This window comes from Watersipora subatra, chromosome 8 (assembly GCF_963576615.1).
Source record: "Watersipora subatra chromosome 8, tzWatSuba1.1, whole genome shotgun sequence".
In the NCBI taxonomy this organism is placed as follows: Eukaryota; Metazoa; Bryozoa; class Gymnolaemata; order Cheilostomatida; family Watersiporidae; genus Watersipora; species Watersipora subatra.
The window spans coordinates 9,988,743-10,015,025 of NC_088715.1; the positions used below are offsets into that span (position 1 = coordinate 9,988,743).

At 36.6% G+C, this 26,283-nt stretch overlaps 1 protein-coding gene across 1 annotated transcript; it reads left to right on the top strand.

The window, feature by feature from the left end:
- Positions 1–3,676: 3,676 nt before the first annotated feature.
- On the top strand, positions 3,677–5,488 carry LOC137402280 (general transcription factor II-I repeat domain-containing protein 2-like). The gene has a single exon (XM_068088775.1). The coding sequence runs from the start codon at positions 3,677–3,679 to the stop codon at positions 5,486–5,488; it is 1,812 nt and encodes a 603-aa protein (XP_067944876.1).
- Positions 5,489–26,283: the final 20,795 nt, after the last annotated feature.

Below are 26,283 nucleotides of genomic sequence, written 5' to 3' on the forward strand. Positions count from 1 at the left end.
CTCAAACACCTGGCTACAAAAAATTAGTCAAAAGTGCTAAACAATTTGCTACATGGGTCATACACTGATAGGTTTTATATGCTACGAGTCATTCTATAATAGATAAGTCTCTTTTTGAATGGTACAATGATAGGTGATAAACTCTACGAGTCATACTTCGGTAGGTGTGTTTTTAAGCTTGTTAATTGGCAGTGGATCAATCTATGAATCTACAACTGCCAAAGGTAAATCTGAGAAGTTTTATTAATAAAAATTAAGCTGAAGTAGTTGGAAAATGCTCATGTGACTGCATCATTGTTATGATAGATATTAGAAGACATCAATATTAGAGAATCTTTATTTCCCTGCGTATCTCTTGCTTACACTCAAAGCTATTTTTACCAATAAAAGGGTTTCTGAAAGTTCGATTAACCCTTTGCGTACCAAGACCGACCTTTGTCGGTTTACGAGCAATGTCTCAGCGTACAAAAACCGACAAACCCGACATTTTTGCCGTTTTCGATAGACCTTTTTTAAAACGTTTTATTTATTTTAAAATTAACGTTAAAAATTAAAACTAAAAACTTGAGCAATTTCAGTAAATTTTCTACTACTGTTTTGACGCTATAAATAATAAATTTTATGCGCATGTGCAAAAAGAACACGTTGTAAAGATTTGATCTTTCTTTATGGAAAACTGATCAACATGGACGGACGTGATAATTTGAGCTCGGCTGAAAAAAACTTGTTTAGAGGATGATATCGACTGGTTCGAAAGTGAGGAAGAGGATTTCAGGTCACAAGAATGTGGGGAAGACGATGAGAGTAAAAAAGAAGATCGACAGAGTGAATCTGATGACGAAAGTGAGAGTGAAACAACCGACGTTGAACCAGGGAGTAATTTCGGATTTCAAAGAGGAGCTGATCTAAAACCGAAAGGACTGCATTTTGATGAGAGCTTGGCAGGTGTACAAAGTCGAATTACTGGACAGATAAGTATTTTCAATTATTTACAGCTTTTTATTACATCGGCCATCATGAATGTTATAGTTAACGAAACAAATAGATATGGCCTTCAAAAACATGGCGATGCATGGGAGTCTGTCGATGGCAAAGATATTTGGCGAGTTTTTGGTTTAGTTTTGCTCATGGGTATTGTCAAGAAGCCTACTTTGTTGTCGTATTGGTCTACCAATCCGTTATTATCAACGCCAATGTTTAGTAAAATGATTTCGAGGAATAAGTTTTTAATGGTTTTGAACAGTTTGCATTTCACTGACAATTCGGAAAACCCTGATGGCAATAAGTTATTCAAGCTGGGAAATGTTTTAATCATGATATCTGACCGGTTATCTTCTGTTTTGCTGCCCGGTAAATTTATATCTATAGATGAAAGCTTGCTGGCTTGGAAAGGATGGCTCAGCTTCAGGCAGTATATTCCATCTAAAAGATCTAGATTTGGAATAAAGCTATTTGCTCTCTGCGATGCTGTCTCTGGCTATGTGCACAAGCTGTCTGTGTACATTGGTGATGAGCGAGAACAAGCCGAAGGAACTGGTAGAGGAATCACTCACAACATAGTGATGAAATTAATGAATGGTTTGCTTAATTCGGGTCGTTGTTTATATATGGATAATTATTATAATTCGCCAGAGTTAGCAGCTGAACTTATTAAAAATAACACTCATGTTTGCGGAACTCTGCGTGCAAACAGAAAAGGTGTTCCTAAAAATTTGAAAGTTTGCAATGGAAAAGCTATTAAAAAAGGTGAAACAACAAGCTTTTCTAATGGAGAAAGTATGATTGGCTGTTGGAGAGATAAGAAATATATTTCTGTAATTTCAACTATGCATAAAAACTTGGATGTCGTAGATACAGGCAAAGTAAACTATAAAAGGGGATAAATTTTGCAAACCAGCTGCTATTTTGGATTACAACCGATACATGGGAGGAGTTGAAAAATCTGATCAAAATTTGCATTATTATAATGCTGCGCGTAAAACCATGAAATGGTACAAAAAACTATTTTTCCATTTATTAGATAATTGTGTGTACAACACAGCCATAGTTTATAGAATCCGTAGCGGTTGTAAAATAACTGACTTAGAGTTTCGACAGAAATTAATTAGACAAATATTTGAATACACTGGATCTTGCCGCAAAAACACTGTTCCCCGCGCTTCAACTTCTTCCGCTCATCGATTAGTGCTAAATAGTCCAGGAAAAGGTAAACGAGCTAAATATAGAATTTGTAGGCGCTGCCCAAAGTGAGCTGACGACAACACCCGTAAGCGAGACGAAACTAGATTTAAATGCCAAGCATGTGGAGTACCTTTGTGCGAACCCTGTTTTGAGCCTTACCATGCTAGATAAATTTCCAAATTGTATTTAAAATAATTTAGTTTATGCAAATGCTTTGTTGTGTTGTTAGCTATTGTACATACACTTGCTGAAATGTCATGATATATTGTAGTTGTTGTGCATTGTTATGTTGTATTTGTTGCCCACGACCCTCTTCAGGGCCACATCTAATCAAAAAGTTCAGTTCTCATATTGTTCTGCCATCTGGCAGAAGGATTTCTCCATCATTTGCCGTTTCTGCTCATAATAAATGTTGCTTCCTGTCTTTTGCTGCTTCACCAACTGTGCGAATACAGGCTCACCACTCAATTCTTCTTGTGCACAACCAGTTAATCTTTGCTGCAGCACACATGCATCCATGCGATCAGTTTGCAAAATTGTTACATGAATCTATAGTTTCAAGAAATGCATATCAATCTGACAGAAAAAAATAATAACTGAATATATAGATCTGAAGTTGCAGTGTTTGCAAGCTGCCCTGAGAAAAAAATCTCAGTCTGTAGGAAAATATCTCAGCTTTCAGATGCATATTCATTTGCAGTTTTATATAAATTTGCACCAGAGTTTGAGGGGCCATGTCCGGTAACTGCAGCACTGCTTATCGCCATGGCGTCAGGAGCATTTCGTAGGTCTGCACCCGCGATCCACAGGGGCACCTGACTACACTTTTGATGCGCTTGGACAACCTATTTTTTGCAAACTCTTGTAAACATATGACACCATGCAGATGCTTATCATGAACCGGTTTTAGCAGAGATATTGCTTCTAAAAGTGTATTTGTTATCGAAATTTCATGGTAGAGGGGTGACAACTTCGTCGAATCTGTCTTGTGACTAAAGTGTTCCCAGTCGATGTACAAGGAATAAATGGCTGTTTGTTGAAAAATTTCTAAGCTTTCAAATGCATATTCATTTACAGCTCCATGCGAATTTGCATGCGAGTTATAGCTAAGTTTAGACGATCATGTCGGGCCTCCATTATTCGCAGGTTGTTAGTCTTGCGCTGAAAATTTCGAGAGGCGTTCCTGCATTGCAACGGAGCTTGTAACTCCGCATTCAATGCTTATGTGTCAAACTCAATGCATATGTGTCAAACTCAGGCCCGCGGGCCAAATTTGGCCCGCAGTGTGATTATAATTGGCCCGCGAGATCATATCAAATGTGCATTAGAGCTGGCCCGCGGTATATACTGTGCCGCTAATACTACAAATCCCATAATGCTTTGCTAGTAATTTGCCGCGCAGTAAAACCCGGCATGCGCTCCTTACTTCTGTTTACAGTCAGTCATCCATGCCCCGGTCGCATCGGACAAATTAATAATTTCACCCTCCACAAAAATGGTCAAACGAAAGATAGACAGCAGGACCTTCCAAGACAGGTGGGAGGCAAATTATTTGTTCATGACTATAAAGGACAAACCTGTTTGTCTTGTGTGCGGAGCTAGCGTGGCTGTAATAAAAGAATATAACATAAGAAGACACTATGAAACGAAACATTGTGAAAAGTACAAGGACCTGGACCTAAAGCAGAAGCTGCAAAAGGTGGAGGAGATGAAAAGAAGTCTGGCTTGCAGGCAGACCTTGTTCACGAAAGCAAAATCAAAAAGTGAAGCTGCTGTAAAGGCCAGCTTTATTGTGGCAGCAGAGATCGCAAAATCAGCCCGGCCCTTCAGTGAGGGAGAGTTTGTCAAAAAGTGCATGGTCAAAGTTTGCGACATCGTGTGCCCAGATAAGAAGCAAGAATTTTTAAACATGAGCCTGAGCAGAAATACCGTGGCTGAGCACGTGTGTGAGCTTTCCACTAATCTACATGAACAACTAATAAAAAAGGGAAAAGATTTTATTGCATACTCCCTTGCTGTGGATGAGAGCAGCGACACGTCTGATACTACCCAGCTGTCAATCTTCATCCGTGGAGTAGACTCGAGCCTGTGCGTCACAGAGGAACTTTTAGGATTAAAATCAATACATGGAACGACCACAGGAAAAGATATCTTTGAAGAAGTATCCAAATGTATGACTGAAATGAGCCTGCCTTGGGATAAACTTGTGGGACTGACAACAGATGGTGCGCCCGCAATGTGCGGTCAAAAGAGTGGATTGGTCGGCAGGATTCAGGAGAAGATGCGGGAGGAAAATGCAGGTAAGCTTACAGTTTATCACTGTATCATTCAACAGGAAGCGCTCTGTGGCAAAGCTCTGCAAATGGAACATGTTATGAGCTCTATAAAAGGAGTGGTCAACTTCATAAGAGCCAAGGGTTTGAATCACCGGCAGTTCAAGTCTTTTCTGGAGGAGTTAGATTCAGAATACAGAGATGTGCCTTATCACACAGAGGTGAGATGGCTAAGCAGAGGGAAAGTACTGAACAGATGTTTTGAGCTGCGCGAGGAAATCTGTCAGTTTATGGAGAACAAAGGGAAGGACACAACAGAGCTGAGAGATGAAAAGTTTCTGTGTGAGCTGGCATTTCTCTCTGACATTGTGAGCCATCTCAATGTGCTTAACCTGCAGCTTCAGGGACGGGGCCACGTCATCACAGACATGTACGCAGCTGTGAGGGCCTTCAAAACTAAGTTGCATCTGTGGAAGACACAGATGGTGCAAGGAAACTTTGGTCATTTTCCGTGCTGCCAAACCATGGCAGCGAAAATGTCTCCTGCCGTGCTGCCTAGCGCACAGTTCGCTGAAAAAATCAACGCGCTCAGCGCCGAGTTTTCCCAGCGATTTGCCGACTTCGAGGCTCAGAAAGGGAGATTTGAACTGCTCAGTAACCCGTTTGCGATCGATGTGGAAAGCGCACCAATCAGCCTCCAAATGGAGCTAATTGAACTCCAATGTAATGACATGCTCAAATCAAAATATGACTCTGTTGGTGCTGCGCAGTTTCCATGTTTCCTCCCCGACACAATGCCTCAATTACGCACCCAAGTTGCTCAGATGCCCTCAATGTTCGGCAGCACATATCTATGTGAGCAACTGTTCTCTATGATGAAGGTGAACAAAACACCTCACAGAAGTCGACTCACTGATGAGCACCTTCACTCCGTCCTGAGGCTTTCCTCAGCTCAGAGCCTGACTCCAGACTTTGACGAACTTGCATCTAAGAAAAGATGCCAGGTATCTGGCTTAGACCAATGTGTAGAGTAAATCAGAGCGTAGCAAACTGAGCTTGAATATATCTGTTTCTTATGCACTTTTTCTACTGCAAGGCATGGTCTGTCAATAGTTGAAATGTTGGATTTTTATCGAATGACATTATTATTTTTGGTTCTGTTGTTGGCTTTGAAAAAGATTTACTTGAAAAAGGAACTGGAAAGGATAAGGGGAGAGACATACTACTTTATTTATTTAAATATGAAATGGATTTCACCGTGTCTTTTATTTCAAATTTAATTTCTCACATTTTTGTAATATAAAGCTTTGGTTGTTCCAAATTCTGTGTTTAAGCAAAACTAAAGTTTGTTTCCATATGAAAAGGTTAAACATTACATATCAGTTGCAGTTAATTTTTCAATAAATATTGACTTTGGCCCGTGACTTTACTTCTCTGCTTGATTTTGGCCCACTGTGAATTTGAGTTTGACACCCCTGCTGCATTGCAACGGAGCTTGTAACTCCGCATTCAATGCTCTTCGACGATCAAATTTTTTTGCAAGATGTTGTGAACATATGACTCTATGCAAGTATCTTTAGTACAACATGGTCAATTACTTATATCAATTAGAAAAATACAATTGAAAATGGCATACAAAAATAAAAATTTCATAGCTTCAGCAAATCAACATTTTTGTTGGCAAGTATTTGTGAGTTATCTACATAGAAGAAACATCAGCTTGTAGAGAAATTTCTCAGCTTTCTTATGCATACTAATTTATGTAACTGCCACAATTTTGTTGTAAGTTACTGCAGTTTCTATGTGTTCATGTCGACAGCTCAAATCGCGCAAGTTATTGCACGGTACTCTAGTGGTTTTTCCATCGTAACCGCGCGGTCGCTAAAGGGTTAAAAGTGCAATGTATTTGAAGTGAACATAAGGAGAGACGAATACTTAGAAATTACCAGTGATTTCTACAACGAGGAAGGTCTAAACTTAGATTGAATAAGATACTTAATGATTCCCTGTCGTCCCTGTATATTAACCCTTTGCAAACCAAAACCGAACTTTATCGGTTAACGAGCAATGCCTCAGCGTACCAAAACTGAAAATACCGACATGTTTCCGTTTTCGATAGACCTTTTTAACAAAGTTTTATTTATTTTAAAAACAGCGTTAAAATTTAAAATTAATAATTTGAGCAATTTCAGTAAGTTTTTTACTACTGTTTTGAGGCTATAATTAATCTCTTATGCGCATGTGCAAAAAGAACACGTTGTAAAGGTTTGATCTTTCTTTATGGAAAGCCGATCAACATGGACGAAAGTGATTATTTGAACTTGGCTAAAAAATGTTGTTTAGATGATGATGATATCGACTGGTTCGAAAGTGAAAAAGAAGATTTCAGGTCAGAAGAATGTGGGGAAGACGATGAAAGTGAAAAAGAAGATCAACTGAGTGAATCTGATGGTGAAAGTGAGAATGAAACGACCGACGTTGAACCAGAGAGTAACTTCGGATTTGAAAGAGGAGCTGATCTAAAACCAAAATAACTGCATTTTGATGAGAGCTTGGCAGGAGTTCAAAGTAACATTACTGGGCAGATAAGTATTTTCAATTATTTACAGCTTTTTATTACATCGGCCATCATGAATGTGATAGTTAGCGAAATAAATAGATATGGCCTTCAAATACATGGCAATGCCTGGGAGCCTGTCGATGGCAAAGATGTTTGGCGAGCTTTTGGCTTAGTTTTGCTCATTGGAATTGTCAAAAAGCCTAATTTGTTGTTGTATTATTCTATCAATCCGTTAAAGATGTGGTTACGCCAAAAAATTTGATTTAATGAAATTAAGACCCACAAAAGGCTAAAACAGCTACAATTTGATGCCATTTTTGTCTTTGTAGACCAACCCTGTCCATAGATATATGCGTTTGAATGAGGCCTTTTTTTGAAAAGCTCACTTTCCAGCGGGTGCTTATTTCGTGAAGTCACCAGCAATATATCTGAAAAGAAACCACAAGCGATAAATATGAGGTCGCTTCCTTAGCCAATTATCAGCGCGAAATTTTTATATAGGCCGTAATAAATGTTATCACTCGTAAAACGTGTTGTCTGTGATCTCAAATTTAGGGACTTTACTCTGTTATTAAATCGCATGGACATCGATATTTACTAAATTAATTAACATCGTTACTTTAATGAATTACTCGATCGACGTGTTTTATTGGCGAACAACATACATGTAAAAGTAAAATTGTTGTAAAGTTACTGCGAAGGTGACTCTGAGTTTTCTTGGCATCAAGTAGGTAAAGTTCTACGGAGGAAGATCGAAGAATGGAAGTAAATTTATCTTTTACTATGAGTCTCCTATAGAGTTTCCTGTTGAGTTTACATTCAGATTATATTTTCCTGTTTGAGGCTAAAATGTCATTTCCTGCGCGTGCGAGATACGTATGTACAGTGAGTTCTTGACGGCTTCTTTTTAATCTTTAGCATCTAGCTATACAATGGCTTAGATTGATGAATATACTGAAGGTAATATTTTAGTACTCATTAATACATGTAGGCCTACTAATTAATAAAATTATAACTTTTGCTATCACTAATCATTGTTTTACATTTTTTATCGGTTCACCTAGCTACATTTGCTTCAAACTTTCTGTGGCAGCTTTATCTAGTAAATTACATTTATGATTTGACTTTAGATGTTCACTTTTCACTTGTAGAAAGTGAAGAAAATTGATTGATCAATGCAAATCTTTAATTTCCAGAACCAAAGCTCAGAATCGTTGGCTTGGCGTACTTGACCCTTTGTTAAACATTTATTCGTTTTTAAAATTACACTCGCAATCTATTTAACTCCCAATTTGAAAGCTTTCAATAGATACGCTTTAGAATGACATATCTATGAATGACATATATTTATTGCATTTGTTTTACTGATTACAGAATGGTTATGTCGTGCCACCAGCCGAAGCAGCTTTGTCAGTGTGGAAACTGCCATAAAGGGGAAAGAGAGATTTGAATGTGTGCTGCATAAACCATGATGTTTTGTTTGAGTTTGTTGCAGTAGATGAATTTGTCTTATTGTATCAGCTAAAATTATGTGAGTGGCCACGACTTGATGAATATTTTTAATAAAAGCTTTATGCCGAGATGAAAATATATTTGCTTGTAAAAATTATATAATAAAATAATATTGTTGAAGATAATGCAAAACATGATTTGCAGAATATTGTAGTGAATTGGATATGGTATATGGATGTCGGCAGAACTGGAGAATGTGAGTTCAAATTCAGTTTGCAGCAGACTTCTCATCCTTAAAACTCTATCCATCTGTATATCCTTTCCAAAGACGTGGCTTGCTTACTTACGGTAGTAAGAAACTAGTAGTAAGTGTAGGCAATGATATACAGCCCCGCCCCCAAGGATAGGCGACGGACATAAGGTGGGCGGGACTTATGGGAGGCTGTATATCGTTACTATGGGTAACGGCAGAATTGTGCTGATACAAAAACCTTATTCAACATAGTTAGCTTGACAGAATTACCGTAGACCGGTAGAATTGGTAGACCGTACCCAAATGTTTACACAACATTTGGAGAAAGTGAGTAGAACGAATTTTCAATTTTTGTTATTTGATGCCTTTGAAACATTCATAATAATGCATCTGTAGCTAGATTTAAAATTTTATTCTAGCCAACTTGAGCAAATACAAAATAAGATATATGCCAATAGAGCTGCGTAGGACTAGACTTTTATCTCAATAGCCGATGTGAATACGAGATATAAAGACAGGTTGTATAACGCGTGACATCATTTTGGGCAAGTCTGGGCACGTTTTTGTGACCTGAGCATTTTTACGGCAATCAGATTTTTTCGATTTTAATCTTCAAATATCTTGGCAATGCGATCGCGTAACACAACAAACAACATATCAACTGATGGAGAAAAAAAAGCTTTTTTCTAAGATCAACCCAACTTTGACGCAACCACATATTTAATATTAACGCCAATGTTTAGTAAAATGATTTCAAGGAATAAGTTTTTAATGGATTTGAACAGTTTGCATTTCACTGACAATTTGGAAAACCCTGCTGGCAATAAATTGTACAAGCTATGAAAGGTTTTAGCCATGATATCTATCCGGTTATCTTCTGTTTTGCTGCCCGGTAAATTTATATCTATAGATGAAAGCTCGTTGGCTTGGAAAGGACGGCTCAGCTTCAGGCAGTATATTCCATCTAAAAGATCTAGAATTGGAATAAAGCTATTTGCTCTCTGCGATGCTGTCTCTGGCTATGTGCACAAGCTGCCTGTGTACATTGGTGATGAGCGAGAACAAGCCGAAGGAACTGGTAGAGGCATCACTCAACAACATAGTGATGAAATTAATGAATGGTTTGCTTAATTCGGGTCGTTGTTTATATATGGATAATTATTATAATTCGCCAGAGTTAGCAGCTGAACTTATAAAAAATAACACTCATGTTGGCGGAATTCTGCGTCCAAACAGACGAAGGGTTCCTAAAGATTTTAAAGTTTGCAATGGAAAAGCTATTAAAAAGGTGAAACAACAAGCATTTCTACCGGAGAAAGTGTGATTGGCTGTTGGAGAGATAAAAAATATATTTCTGTAATTTCAACTATGCATAAAAACTTGGATGTCGTAGATACAGGCAAAGTAAACTATAAAGGGGAGAAAGTTTGCAAACCAGCTGCTATTTTTGATTACAACAATTACATGGGGGAGTTGACAAATCTGATCAAAATTTCCATTATTATAACGCTGCCCGTAAAACCATGAAATGGTACAAAAAACTATTTTTTCATTTATTAGATATTTGTCTGTACAATGCAGCCATAGTTTATAGAATCCATAGCGGTTGTAAAATAACTGACTTAGAGTTTCGACAGAAATTAATTGATTAAATATTTGAATACACTGGATCTTGTCGCAAAAACACTGTTCCCAGTGCTTCACCTTCTTCCACTCATCGATTAGTGCTAAATAGTCCAGAAAAAGGTAAACAGGCTAAATAAAGAATTTGTAGGCCCTGCCCAAAGCGAGCTAATGACGACAACCGTAAGCGAGATGAAACTAGATTTAAATGCCAAGCCTGTGGAGTACCCTTGTGCAAACCATGTTTTGATCCTTACCACGCTAAATAAATTTCCAAATTGTGTTTAATTTAGTTTCTGCAAATGTTTTGTTGTGTTGCCAGCTATTGTACATAAATTTCCTGAAATATCATGATATATTGTATTTGTTGAGAATTGGTATGTTATGTTGTATTTGTTGCCCACGGCCCTTTTCAGGGAACATCTAATCAAAGAGTGCAGTTGTCATAGTGTTTTGCCATCTGGCAGAATGATTTCTCCGTCATTTGCTGTTTCTGCTCATAATAAATGATGCTTCCTGTCTTTTGCTGCTCCACCAAATGTGTGCATACAGGCTCACCACTCAATTTTTCATGTGCACAACCAGTTAATCCTTGCTGCAGTACCCATGCCTCCGTGCAATCAGTTGATATGCAAAATTGTTACATGAATCTACAGTTTCAAGAAATACATATAAATCTGACAGTAAAAATCATAACTGAATATAAAGATCTGAAGTTGCAGTCTTTGCAAGCTCTCTGGAGGCAAATATTCAGTCCGTAGGAAAGTATTTCAGCTTTCAGATGCGTATTCATTAGCAGTTTTATGTCAATTTGCACCAAAGTTATAGCACAGTTTGAGGAGCCAGGCTGGGTAACTCCACTGCTAATCGCCATGGAGTCATGAGCATTTCAAAGGTCGACACCCGCAATGCACAGGAGCTCCTAACTACAATTTTGGTGCGCTTAGACAACCATTTTTTTGCAAACTCTTGTAAACATATGACACTCTGCATATGTTTATCATAAACTGGTTTTGGCGGAGATATTGCTTCTAAAAATGTATTTGTATCGAAAGTTCATGGTAGAGGGGTGACAAATTTGTCTACTCTGACTGTTGACTAAAATGTTCACAGGTGATTCTCAGGAAATAAATGGCTGTTTGTTAAGAAATTTGTAAGCTTTCAAATGCATATTCATTTATCGTTCCATGCCAATTTGCATGCGAGTTACAGCCAAGTTTTTACTACCATGTCAAGCCTCCATTATTTGCAAGTTGTTAGGGTCACACGCTGAAAATTTCGAAAGCGCTCCTGCATTGCAACAGAGCTCGTAACTCCACGTTCAATACGCTTCGACCATCAGTTTTCTTTGCAAATTGTTGTGAACATATGAATCCATGGAAGTATTATTTTTACAACATTGTCAATTACTATTATCAATTAGAAAAATACAATTGAAAATGACGTACAAAAATAAAAAATTCGTTGCTTCAGCAAATCGAGACTTTCGTTGCTAAGTATTTGTGGGCTATCTACATAGAAGAAGCATCAGCTTGTAGAGAAATCTCTACGCTTTCCTATGCATGTTGAGGTATGTAACTGCCACAATTTTAATGTAAGTTACTGCAGTTTTTATGCGGTCATGTCAAAAGCTCAAATCGAGCCAGTTACTGCCCGGGACTCTAGTGGTTTTTTCCATCGTAATCTCGCGGTCGCTACAAGGTCAAAAGTATGGTCTCTGTTTTATTTAGATACAATTAGAGACAAACATACAGATTATAACATTGAAGAATATTAAGGTTTTCTTTAAACTGAACAATATATTTCTAACTTAAGGACTTTCCAAAATTTATGGGAGAGTTTATCAGAAAGTATGGGTGCGATTCTGTCAACTACAATTGATTTTGATGTTTGAGGTGGTATGACTGCAAGGATATTTTGAGATTCAAATTGACAAAATTTGATCTCGGTAAGATGCTTGAATCAAACAAGACTGTGATTATCATGTCAATAGTTGAATAGAGTCTGAAGAAATAAAAAGCAAAACACAACTTGATCGAACTAGCCGATATCAACCAAAGCATCGATAGCAAATAGTCTCATCTTTTCAAATAGAACTTTCTTTTGAGAATTTTATCAGTGATGAGTTTTGATGATATTAATCTTGAAAAATCCTGCCAGTCAGATCAATTGAAAGATCAAAAACAAATGCAAATGATAAAAATACTTATATTTCTGATAAATCTATTAAAGTTTTATGTAAGTTTATTCTAGGTGGTTAATTAATAAAATCCACCAAGTTGATTGTGAGACACTCAGAAGCAGGCAAAACATCTTTACTTTTCAGTTTAAGAGATCAGGAGAAACTTGATATGAAATTATACCAACTAATTTACCAAACTATATAACTATCTTACTATTGGTCATTTGTTTTGGAAAACAATGTTTAAACAGCAGAGATATTGTTGTAAACCACAAACAGTATGAATGTAGGCTGTAAGTCGAAAGCACATTTTGAGTTAAATATTGAGCGTTGAGTTGGCCAACTTCAGTACAAATGCAAGCATACTATGTAATTATGATGTAGCCCTGGAGCAGGATTTTTGTTCTTGTTGTATTATCAGATGTCTGAATAGCCGGTTGGTTGGTGTTTGCATAAAAGATTAGAGGTAGGTCAGTGTTTGAATGAAAGGGTTAGTGAGTGTTTATACGAAGGGTTAATGAGTGTTTATATAAACATGAATATAGCTTTCCCCATTTTTGGACAGTCATATGGAGTGTTGATTTTTCATGAATGGGACACGAATTAAAGCTGGTTGTAGTTGAATTTCCGTGAATACGAGGCTAAAGGGTATTAAATATATCAACTACATTATAGCTTAACCCAGGTAATAAAGCTTAAGGTTACTAAACATATTATTTTTTGGCTTAACACAGGTTTTAAAATACTTACCTATAAAAAGTTATTAACTCACATTGTCAGCTAATGATTTAGTCAGTTAATAATCATCATTTCAATTAATTAGAACAATTGTTATTTTGGTCGTTACACATAACAACCAACTGTGTTAGTTGATCAACCCAACCGCTTCAAATGACTTTTCATTACTAAAACTTTATCCCTACAAATTTCACTGAAAACGATCAACAGACCGCCGTCTGTTGACCGCCTGTCCGCAGACGGCGGTTGACAGACCGTTGTCTGTTGACCGTCGTCTGTTGTTGGTAATAAAGTTGGTAATAGTTCATAGTTGTTAATAAACTTGAAGTTTATTAACTATTGCCCGGTTAATTATGAAGAAAAGTGTTAGAATCCTGCACTGCATGACATAAAAAGCTTGTCTAAAAGATGTTGTCTACAAACCCTGGTGTAATTTAGAACAATTATAACTGATACTGCTATAACATAATATGCTCCTGCTTACACAAAATTGGCTAAAGCAGCGTGAAATACATAAGATGGTATAGAAGTTAGAGTGTAATTTCTTGAACTTACAGAACCCATCAGTGGACAATTTTATACAGTGCAGTATCAACAACTAGAAAATCAGCAGTGTAAGCTGATCCATATATCAACCCCATACTAAAGCATAGCTGCAGTACATGTGTAGTTTCAGATTTTGAAGAATATACATGTGCAGTGCAAATAAATTGTTATGTTTACTTTTATATGCGTCATGGAAGTAAATCTGCAGTGGAATGCAGCCAGGTATTTGCAGTAAGAATGCAGTTACAGTAGTAGTAAGTGTCAACTGCACGTTAGAAAGTTGTAAGTGATTGCAAAACTACTGTGTATTGCGCTGCAATGGTGCAATGTAGTTTTGATGCATAACAACCCAGGCTATGTGCACTATTATATAATCTAACTTTAACTAACATATAGGCCTAGGAAGACTCACCCACATCCACTGTTTCCACACAACAGCAGGTGTTTGCTCTCATAGTAGGTGGTCAAACAGGTCATACAGTGAATATGGTTACATGGTAGCACTTTAGGGTTGACAATAGTGTCACTTTTACGGCAGCAAAATTCACACTCAACATCTACTACAGCATCAGCCATTGTAATCTAGAAATAAAACACACCTTGTCTGAGATTCACTTCACTACATATATATAGAAGTATAACATCATCGCTGAAACTTTCTGCAACAAGTTGTAACACAATTTGTGAAAGCTTTTGGTTTCAATCAACCGCTCTTTAAAGAAAATGTTGAACTTTGAGTGACTTTTCATGCCCTAGCAAGCAACACTGAGATGCAACAAGCAATGTTTGCATGAGTTTTACTTTGAAATGAATGAGCAGCATTTTGCATCTTGTTCAGAAAGTTGAAGTCAAGAACATCTAGTTTGCTGCAATAATATTATAATTAACTAGGGTGAAATGTGTATGTAATACCATCAACTAAATCATTTTCAATTATGTTCAAAAACTACATAGAGACGACTCTGTTAGATTACAACCTATGGCTGATAATACACTGCCAGCGTAGCGATGAACTCTATTCTGTAGCATGGAAATTTATCAAGCGATTGTAACTTGTAATATCATAATTTGGAGAGGAACGTATTTCTTTGTCATAGCAATAAGTTATTTAAAGTATATGTAAATCCATTAAAACATCTACTTGAGAGATAGTGTATCCATAAAACATTGTCCACCTGTTTGTCCGCTTTTATCAATCACGTGCAACGCAAACACCACATCATTGTTATGAAATCAGTTTTGTCTTGTTATGTAAGTGAGAGTGTGATACTCCTGTCAGGCTTTCCCTGCAGTTCGTTTCATCAATCTAAGGTAATAAATTGCAACCATTACTATTGTAAATGGCTATAGGAACTAGTCCTTTATCAGAGGTATAGAACGTTTTGCTGATATTAAACTCAGTGGTATAATAATTGCCAGGTCCTTTAATAACTTTCTCTTGTCAGACAGCAACTAGCAGTTAAATATATAAACAGTAGATAAAATGATTAGTAGTGATATATGACGTATGGAATATGCATGAACTGAAGCAGTTTTTATTTTAGATTTAGCTAGTGATGATGAACACGAATATAATAATAAAAGTGATAATAACAGTGTGTGTATCATAATGTACAATTAGCACACTGCTATTAGGAATATCTACTCACTCGTTACTTGATACTCTGCGTATGATCGAAGCTTCAACCGTTACGGATTAATAAGTCTCAGCTCACGTAGGCGACGCGGAAGTTAGCCCAAGCGTAATGTGGATTAGTTCAGTGCTTTTATGCGAGTAGCGCTATCAGTCACTAGTTAGCTAGCTGCTGAGCGCGCGGGTGATCAAGCGTGAAGCATGTAAAGTAGATAGGCTAACATATATTTCACACGCTCTATGTCAAATGTGGAGTAAAAGGAAGGGTAACTTCAAAAGTAATCACTGACCCATAGTATTACCGGTATGTGGGTCTCGCTATCCGTCACTTAGCAAATAGTTGAACTCACAATCAATCAGGCGTGAAACACATAAAGCAGAAAATAATTTGTGTTGAATGATGGGATACATAATGCTCAGACTAAATTGATGCCTGAGCTCACAGCTGTTACGGTTAGTCAAGGGATTTATGATAACTAGAGCCAGAGGATTACACAGTACTCCACAGTATATTAGTACATGTAAGTGCAAAGGAAGGTTGAGTCCTCCTTTGCTACAACACATGTGAGGATATTATCTTCATAAACAATTAGGCATATGTTACAATTGCTCTATGGAGCAAAACGAAGGATAAATTTAAAGTTAATTGCTGCGATGTCATTCTACAGTTCTAATTCACCAAAATAAAAAATTAATACATGAAATGAACAACAATTCACTCACATTTTGTTTTAGTATAGCACAAAATATATTTAAGAATATGAAAGCAATGGATAAGAATATTATTCTTATCTGAATGCAGACTTGTTTCTTGCTTGTCACATTTATCAATATAACAAACACTGACAGATGTTTGTCAGTTCTACTTGCTCATCAACCCAACTTCTCATATAACTACCAAATGAAGAACCAATAAGATAAGATGGTGTTAATAATAATAATTTACAGACCTGTCATACTTGTATTTTACTTTTACGGAATACATGTATGCTTCAACCTGGCTCACAACTTATCTTTAACAGTTTCCGGTTGTTGTTGTGGTTGTTGTTGATGTTGTTGTTGGTGTTGTCGTTGTTGTTACACTCGACATACTTGTTTTCCATGTTACTCCAACGATGCTATTTTAAGCGGGCTTTTTAATAGCCCCCCTTAAGCTCCATTGAATTGTTACTTTAGTACATCAAGACTAGGTTCAAATTTATCGTCTATTTCCTATAAAGTCAAATTCAAATTAGCTAATCAGCAAATGATCTTAAAGCTGATTAGTTTATCAAAGGTCACCATTGTAAGAATTATGAGTTACACAGCTTTATTGTTTGTATCAAGACAGAGACTGACTAACTAAAGAAGCAAAGACAAGACAGCAATGACAGCTAAAAATAGGCGTTATATAAATAGCCAGGTTAGTTTGTACTGGCAATAACAATAAAGAGCAAAAACAAGGATATTGAGACATAGTGACCACCCAGCCAGTCACCCAGCTAGGTCACACATAATATTTATGTAGCTACACTTCAACACCCCCACTTAGCTCATCATATCTTGAGAACCTACATCACCGACCCTAATTTGTTTCTGAGTTCTTCAAAGCGAGTTCGTGCCAATGGCTTAGTCAGAATATCTGCCAACATGGCATTTGTTGGGCAAGAAGCTGTGGCTACCGCCTCTCCACTAACTACTTCTAGGACATAATGGTATTTTATATCCATGCGTTTTAGCCTTTTGCTGCTTTTAGAGTTACTTGCTATTGCACTAGCTGAGGTATTATCCACATTTACTACAGTTGGCCCGTGATTAGCCTGACCAAAATCCAGATAAAGTTGCCCCAACCAAACAGCTTCTTTTACGGCATCAAACAGTGCAACATACTTCGACTCCGTAGTAGAGAGAGCAACAGTGGCTTGCCTTTTGCTAGACCACACTATAGGACTGCCAACACTAAGAAAGACTACTCCACTAGTAGAGTGTCTGTCACTCACATCATCACCCCAGCTAGCATCCGAATAGCCTATAACCTCTCCACTTGATAGAATAGAGTAGTTCAAGCCCAGGTGCATAGTACCCTTCAGGTACCTCAACACTCGCTTAGCAGCAGTCAGATGCGTTACTGTGGGACAACTGTTAAATTTTGCGAGAACCCCAGCTGAGTACGACATGTCTGGCGTTATAGCTACCGCCAAGTATAAAAGGCTGCCAATGATTGATTGATACTGCTTAATGTCTACTGATTTGCTGCCATCATCTTTCACTAGTTTGACGTTACATGCTGCTGGTGTGCATACAGGATTGCACTCTGCCATACCATATCTTTTGAGCATTTGCTCAATGTAAGCATTTTGATGCAAGCTCAGGCATTTGTCATCTCTCTTGGCACCAAAACCTAAAACAAATTGAAGCTCACCTAAATCTTGCATTTTGAACCTGCTACCCAGAAGCTGTTTCACAAGATTTAGTTCTGACTGAGAACTGCACATCACTACCAGGTTATCTACGTACACTGCTATGATGGTTTTATGCTGCCCTTTTCTCTTACATATATACATTGATCAGCTGAAGATTGTTGAAATTCAGCTGACCTCAAGAAGCTATCAAGCATGCTATTCCAGCACCTTGGCGATGGCTTAAGGCCATATATGGATTTTTTAGGCGACACGCTAGACTTTCTGAGCCTGGCTGTGCAAACCCTTCTGGTTGACACATGTATATTTTCTCTTTAAGAATCCCTTTCAAAAAGGCAGTTGTGACATCCATTTGATGGATGATCATTTTGTTAGCTACAGCGTAAAACAAAACTGTTCTTAGTGAAGGATACTTAACTACAGGGGCATAAGTTTCCTCATAGTTTAACCCATGCTTTTGCTCAAAACCTCCAGCAACCAAGCAACCTTTGAGCCTAGTGACTTGCCCATATTGATAATATTTGGCCTTAAAAACCCATTTGCTGTCAATTGTTCTGCGATTTTCAGGGAGTTTTACTAGTTCCCACGTGCCATTGTCTACCAATGATTTGTACTATACTCTTGCGGCGGCAAGCCATTGCTTGGATTGCAGGCTAGATTTGGCTTATGAGTAGTTTGCAGGTTCAACCAGATCACATGCACGCAATGCCATGTGCTCTACGCTAACACATAAATAGTCATCAATGCCATACCTACCTGGTGGTTTTTGAGTGCGTTGTGAGTGACGACGCTCAGGGGTCACATTGCTAGTTTTTTCTAACTCAACAAGAAGTGTATCAGCAGAAGACAAATCAATACTAGGATCTGACAACTTATCTACACATGTCTCAACGTTGGATAGATGCAGGCCAAGTCTACTTTCATCAAACACTACATCGCATTTAGTTACCACTTGATCGGAATTTGGATTGTACAACCTGTATCCTTTACATCTGTTACCATAGCCTACGAAAATCGTGCGCTCAACCTTTTCATCAAGTTTTGTTCTAGGCTGATCAGGAATGTGACCATAGGCTGTGCACCCAAATATTTTGAACTTGCTAACATTCGGTTTCCTTTTGAATCACAGTTCATGAGGGGTGGTTTGCGTTGCTTTTGTAGGTAGCTTGTTTCTAATGTAGACAGCAGTCGCCACAGCCTCAACCCAAAAACGTTTTGGTAGTTCTGACTGCACTATCATTGCCCTAGCTAATTCAAAAATGGTTCTATTACATCTCTCTGCTACACCATTCTGTTTGGGTGTGTAATGTATTGTAAGTTGGTGGTGTATGCCCTTTGATGCTAAGTACTGCTCAAAAACCACGCTAACATATTCGCCCATCATCACTACGCAAAGCACCTATGGAATAACCCAGCTGATTGGTCGCCAACGTCTCAAACTCTTTAAATTTATCAGAAGTTTCACTTTTCTCTTTCAAGAAGTAGAGAAAAGCATATCTAGTAAAGCCATCAGTAAATGACGCAAAATACAAACTATTGCCAATGAACTTGGTTTTCATAGGACCACAGACATCAGTGTGAATCCACTCTAAATGCCTATTAGATCTGACACCAACATCTTTTGAAAAATATTTTCTATGCATTTTTCCAAAAACACAAGGTTCACAAAAATCTAAATGTACTTTGGACAAACTTATGCCTTATACCAAGCCATTATTGAATGCAGTCCGAATGGTTTGCTCATTGACGTGTCCTAAGCGCTGATGCCACATGTTGCAGGCCACAGTAGTTTAATGCGTGTTGCATGTATCCAAGTAGTACAGTTTGTTTGTTAGTGTTCCGGTTGCTCGAACTTCACCCCTTTTGTTCTTCAACCAACATCGTGTGTGCCCAAATTGAACTATAACGTTCTTTGAAGCTGCGGCTCTTATTGAAAACAGATTGACCTTCATTGCTGGCACGTATAGTACATCGTACATAGTGTTAAGCTTGGATTTGTTGCGTCTTACCATAGTTTCAATATCTGTCTGTCCGATGCCAACAGCCTCCAGGGTGTGACCATCTCCAAGGCAGACCTTTTGAGGAATTTTGAATTTAGTGTACTCCTTGAAAGAATTTTTGCTATAGATCATGTAACTATGTGCACCAGAGTCAATCAGCAACTTACACTCTTTAGCATAACTGGTGTCAATAGGTTTGCAGAGTACAAAAGCGGAGTTGTCTGCTTCAATGCCAGCGGCAGCATGTTTGGCGCTGTGTTGACCATTAAATTATTGAGAACCTGCTTTTGCCAAGTCTGAGCAGTCCTTTTTAGATAAAAACACTCTGGCAGACATAGCAGGCTCTTCTCCTGTTTCTATTATAGCTTGGTCAGTTACTATTTCCTGCCACAAGAGCAGAATCAGATTGATGAATACTCATCTTACTCTGCTGCCTTCTTTGCTCTTCATTGATGACTGCCTGCTGCACGTAGTTCAAAGTCAAATCATCTACACGTGCTTCTAGAGCTGTCACCAGCATAGCGTAACTGTTAGGCAGACTGCCTAATAATATAACTATTTGGTCTTCTTCTGAAATAGGTGCCTTAAATTTCCATGTGCTGTAATTCTTGTCAGTAAGCTTATCCAGTGATAGCTTATCATCATTAACACCTGCCATTCTGAATTCATGGTATAAGTTTCTTTTTTGCACTAAAGCGAGTCAGGGCCCATAACCTGTTAAAGAATTATGAGTTACACAGCTTTATTGTTTCGTAGTAAGACAGAGACTGACTAACTAAAGAAGCAAAGACAAGACAGCAATGACAGCTAAAAATAGGCGTTATATAAATAGCCAGGTTAGTTTGTACTGGCAATAACAATAAAGAGCAAATACAAGGATATTGAGACATAGTGACCACCCAGCCAGTCACCCAGCAAGGTCACACGAAATATTTATGTAGCTACATTTCAACATTCATGAAGGTCATTAGATTTTATCTCTTCATAGTGCTGTTAACAAATTTAATAAACAGACGATATTTGATAATTCTTCAGGGAGCAATTTTAAGTAGTTTGATGGACTCTGAAAGACCAACAAATAACATTTACATAAGCTACTTTTACATTATGTTTTACCTATTTATTAATTTGGACAACCATTTTATTTTTACCCATGGAAATGTAGTTGAGGCAAAACACCTAATTTTATATTTATTTGAATACAAGTGTAATGTTAATAGGCAGGTGTTCTTTTTAAGGTACAAGGTCAGTGAAAGTTCTTAATCAGAATAAAGCATTGCAATTGAGGCAATCTGACCTGAGTTGAGACTAACTTTGAGACTAACTGACCTGCAACTTGGAGATAATTAATTGAACCTAGGAAATTTTTATTGACATGAGAATTCTAAGTTTTATTTATGCAACACTCTCCTTCCTTCGAATGAATATTATGAATAAAAATTAACCAGCACTACGTCTAATAATTACAAAATTGTTGATTTTAGTAAGATCCTTTGAATCAAATGATCTCAAAGCTGATTATTTTGTCAAGAGGTCACTTCAAAGGTCACTGTTATTTATGTAGTCATATTGTGGCTATAGGAAAAAGTAATAGGATCCCAGGCTGTTGATAATAGTACATGTATGATGTAATATACAAAAGCCATAATGATGCAGCTGCTTTTATTTTTCTTCATGATCTTACTTTAGATTTAAAGCATGGTGAATGACTTGAAAACTTCAAAAGACTTACTTTTTAATTGAATTTATTATTATCGTTAACCAGCAGGCTCTTGGTTTTAAATTAGAGCAGCCAGATTACAAATAACATGCCATCTAGGGGGTAACTTAGACTTCATGGGCTAAAATTTGCAACAAACAATTATTCATAGATTTAAACAAATTTTCTCACAGATTTTATTAATGTTAAAAATGTAGGCATTTGATGTAGTGGTTTTCACACTTAACGTAACTGAAAAACACTTTGAGACACTTTTAGTTCACACACAGGTTTAAAGTATGGTTACACTACATTCAGGCAATCTAAATTTATGTAACTCACATATAATATAACCTACTAACTAATAGCGTGGTGTTACAATCAAAAAGAGGGCCTCAACGCTGCCAGGGAGTCACCACCACAGGGTGCAATGGATGCAGGTCTACTCCAACTGCAGACGAAGACATGATGTACATTTAGGTGGCTGTATTTGTCACTCTGAAAGTACATTGGCACTTTTCATAGCTCATGACAGCTATCAGTCAAGCAACATTTTGGCCTTCATATGACCTTCACTCATGATCAGATAGTGGAGTAAGAAGTAGTTTGCGTGGCTTTATTTGTTCTACTTTTGTGTGAAAAAGAAAAGGTAGACTCAGATTGAACTTTATTACAAATAACTTTATTAGGTTTTCCTTATCTCAACAATCTGCCTATTCTTAAGCAAGCTTCGGAGAGTAGATGACTCCCAAGTAGAAGCAATCTGCTTATAATTAAGCGAGCTTCGGAGAGTAGATGATTTTTAAGTACAAGCAACAGAAAAAACAACTTTCTAGCTCATTTTTTTACTTGGGTCGGAGTAATTTGGTTCTAATTGTTATAATTGTGGAGTACATACAATATTTGGAAAGCAGTTTGAGAAATCATTTTCACAGTAATATTTTATTATTTTTGTATTTGTATCTTCAATATTTGAGGTTGTGTAAGGGGATACAACTCTAGTTTATTAGCTGCTTACAGAAGATGTTCAGGATAGGTAATACGTATGTAAGGAGGATGTTGATGACATCATTAGAACTTGTTGATACTCAAATAATTGTTTATATTAATGTTTATAATATTTAGTAATTAATTATAAAAAAGTTAATGACCAGTCCATTTTATCTGCAGTTCTTTGCAACGTTTGAGGCATTTAAAAAACATATACGAAAATCTAGTTTCACCGCCCATTTATAGCGTTTCCTAATAACTTCCGGCAATAACAAATAATCGAAAATAAAAAAAGTTAAAATTTGGGACACAACAAAGCAAAACTATAAACAAAATTGTTACCAAGCAGTATCATCTTTATCTCTGATGTAATACTAAACAATCTAACATGTTTTATATAATACTACAAAATTAAGTAGAACATAGGAAATCATAGTGTCAAGGAAGGAATTTTGTTATTTATCTTAATTGAATATTTAAAATTGAATTAATAATTAATATAAGGATAGCTTTTTTGTTATAATAATTGTAATGATTATTTGATACTTAATTAGTAATAGAAAATGTATTGTTTTTGTGCATTTCCTTTTGAGTGAATTACTACAATGGTTCTATGGTTCTATATGTAATGGTTAGCCTCTGGACTTCGAGTCCCATTTCTCCCAAGACAAATTTTGACTGCAGACAAAGGGGCTCTTCTGCTCCACAAAAAAAATCAGACTGTTGCTATAAAGCAAAATTGAAATAGCAACTCCATCAATGGAGATGGGTGCTACTATAGTTATCCTTGCAATTTGTTTGAATAGTGAGGCGCTGCTGTAATGATGAGCCCAAGTATCAAGTATTATTGAGATTACGAGGCCTACTATCTCTTGTAGGCAACTGTCTGCAGGTAATTATCTTATAATCGACAATAACACGCCAGTGGTTTGTTTCTAAGCTTCTGTGAACTCTATTTTCCTTCAAAGGTCAAAATAACAACTATTCTGTCAAGGCTTACTAGCTCAAGCAAAAATAACAATATGCTTGTATACTTAGCCCTATTTGTTATGGCCTTGCAAGGTTCAATGAGTATGTATCTAATAAGGCGTGGTCACACGAGCACTGAACCGATGTAGGATCGGTTCGGTTCGGAGGCTGGTTCGGTTCGTGGCACATGTCACACGGCATCCGAAGTCACTTCGCTTCTTAGATACCATACGTATAGAGACAGGACACGGTTTCATTAGTAGTTTTTATGTATTTGAGTTAAATATTTCTATTGTAAACAAAAAACTTTGAGGAACAATTATAAATTATAATTACACAGCAGATTTATCATAAGATCGTTCAGCTGCTCAAAATAAATCACTCGATACAAAGATTTTGCTAACCGTTCCCATCAACATAATTATATTTTTTATTATCATATGAATGTTTTTCTATGCTGAGTACATAACAAACAGAAACAGTATTTATCATAGTACTGTGGTTTCACATAAATAAATCAGTCAACGATACTTCATCAGTATGAATATGACACATTACTTACATTCTACACGAAAGAAAATCACAACCATTCCCTTACATTTATGCAAAACTTAAGTGCAACATCTTACATTTATGCAACCCAATCACAAGTTCGGGTGAACCTTGTCGTAAATTGCTTCATGTTGCAACAATTAGGCAGTCTGCTTAACAGTTACGCTATGCTGGTGACAGCTCTAGAAGCATGTGTAGATGATTTGACTTTGAACTATGCAAAACATAGTTTTAAAAATTATCACGCAAAAAATCAGTTGCGTAACCATGAACAAAAAATGATTTGCAGGAAATACTCATTACATCTGCACCACCTGTTCTAAAACTTGCGTGATTGATGGGTTAATTATGCGTAATCAGAGCTGTAATGCCAGCTAGTTTTCTCATATCTCAACTCAACTCCATTGAACTCAATATTAAGAGCTACTCAAAAAACTCTATTTACCACACTAATAAATTAACCACATTACCACATTAACCCTTTGTCAGACAAAAGGTTAATGTTATTTAACTCTTTATTTTCAGAGTGGATCCGGTGGGTAAATCGATTTAAAAAAGTTGATAGCAATAGCCAATGTGAATATGAACAAAATACTAGCAGCCTCATGGCTGTGTTTGTTAGTTCAGGCAAGTCTGGACATATTTTTTTCTTTGAATCGTTTCAACCAACATAAAGTTTTGTTGATTTTAATCTTGAAACATCTTAGCAGTCAGATCACCTGAAACATTAAAAACTATTGCGAATGCTAAATCAATAACTTTACTTTCTGATAGAGTCAACAAAGATTTGGTGCAAGTACATCTTTAGAACTTTTGTAAATTCACCTGGGAGTTGTCTTACCACTATGAAGTGATTAACAGATTGATTATTTAAAAGCAATATACAAATGAGGTTTCTACATTCATTTGATTTATATTTTAAAATAAAATTATTTGGAAGTATTATAAACATTCATTCCTGTTACTAAATTAGGGATGTTACGATACTGGTACACAAGATAATAATCTACTTTGAATCTAATAAAAACTCGCAATAACTTACAATAAGGCAAGTTTGAGACTAACTGACATGCTGCTTGGAGCAGATTAGTTGAACTATAGTTGAGCTAATTAGTTGAACCTTAGCTAATGTTCTTTTACACGCATAACGATTCTAAGGTTTATGCCTGCGGCACTCCCTCCTTCAAATGATAGGATGAATAGAATTTAATCGACACCATTTACTATTTACAACATTGTTGAATTTAGTAAAGCGTTTTGAACCAAGTGGCTTTTTATAGATTGAAAACCTAAAGAAATAGAAAACATGGAAAAATAGCCAAAAAAACAAGAGCTTAATTTTCTTAATTATCTGCCTCATCTGCTTTATTTAAATCGAGCAAAGCCCAAGGAGATGATGAAGTCATTTATTTAATTAGCCAATAATGAAATGAATAAGCTGGTTGATTGACATGTCAGGCAGGTGCTTTAAGCTGCTATGAATAGCAGGTAATACACTGACACCCTTAAGAAAATTTTAGGGATGAGCAAAGCCTTCTATGCTGGTTACATACTAAATCTATTAATATTGTGTGAGGTCTCAGGAACAGTTGATCACACGAAGCAAACTTGCAGGATAAGACAATTCCTGTCTATCACAATTGTTCTTTACCATTTACAACTTTCTTTATATATTTTTACCAAAAAAAATGCATAACTTATATTTTATTTCTATTTTCCATTATATTTATATGTCTTTAAACTCTTTTGAATTAAGGTGTCTTAAAGCTACTTTTATATTACGTTTTACCTATTTGTTATTTTAAACAATTATTCACATTTATTTCGTGAATAAAATGTAATAAAAATGTAGATTCAGCCAAACATTAACTATTATACATTTTGTGAAAGTAAGTGTATAATTAACATAACACTACTGCAGCTGACCTAATCAATTATACCCTACATAAAACAAGTTGCAAAGATTACTTATAAAGCAGTTACATGTACGTAAAAGTCGTAGGATCCCAGGCTATTGATAGTAATTGAATTACCGTGTAAAATACAGAAGGCATAATGGCGCAGTTGGTTTTATTTTCTTTCTGTGATCTAATTTTAGATTTAAAGCAAGTTTATTAGCATAAGAAATAGCAAAACAATGATTTTTCACTTGAATGTAATATTTATTGTATTACCCTACAGAATAAAAATATTCGTTGGTTATAAAAATCCGCAATTTCGCGAACGGTCAATT

Coding starts and splice junctions, on each gene's coding strand:
- LOC137402280 (XM_068088775.1), top strand. CDS start 3,677: ATGGTCAAACGAAAGATAGACAGCAGGACCTTCCAAGACAGGTGGGAG.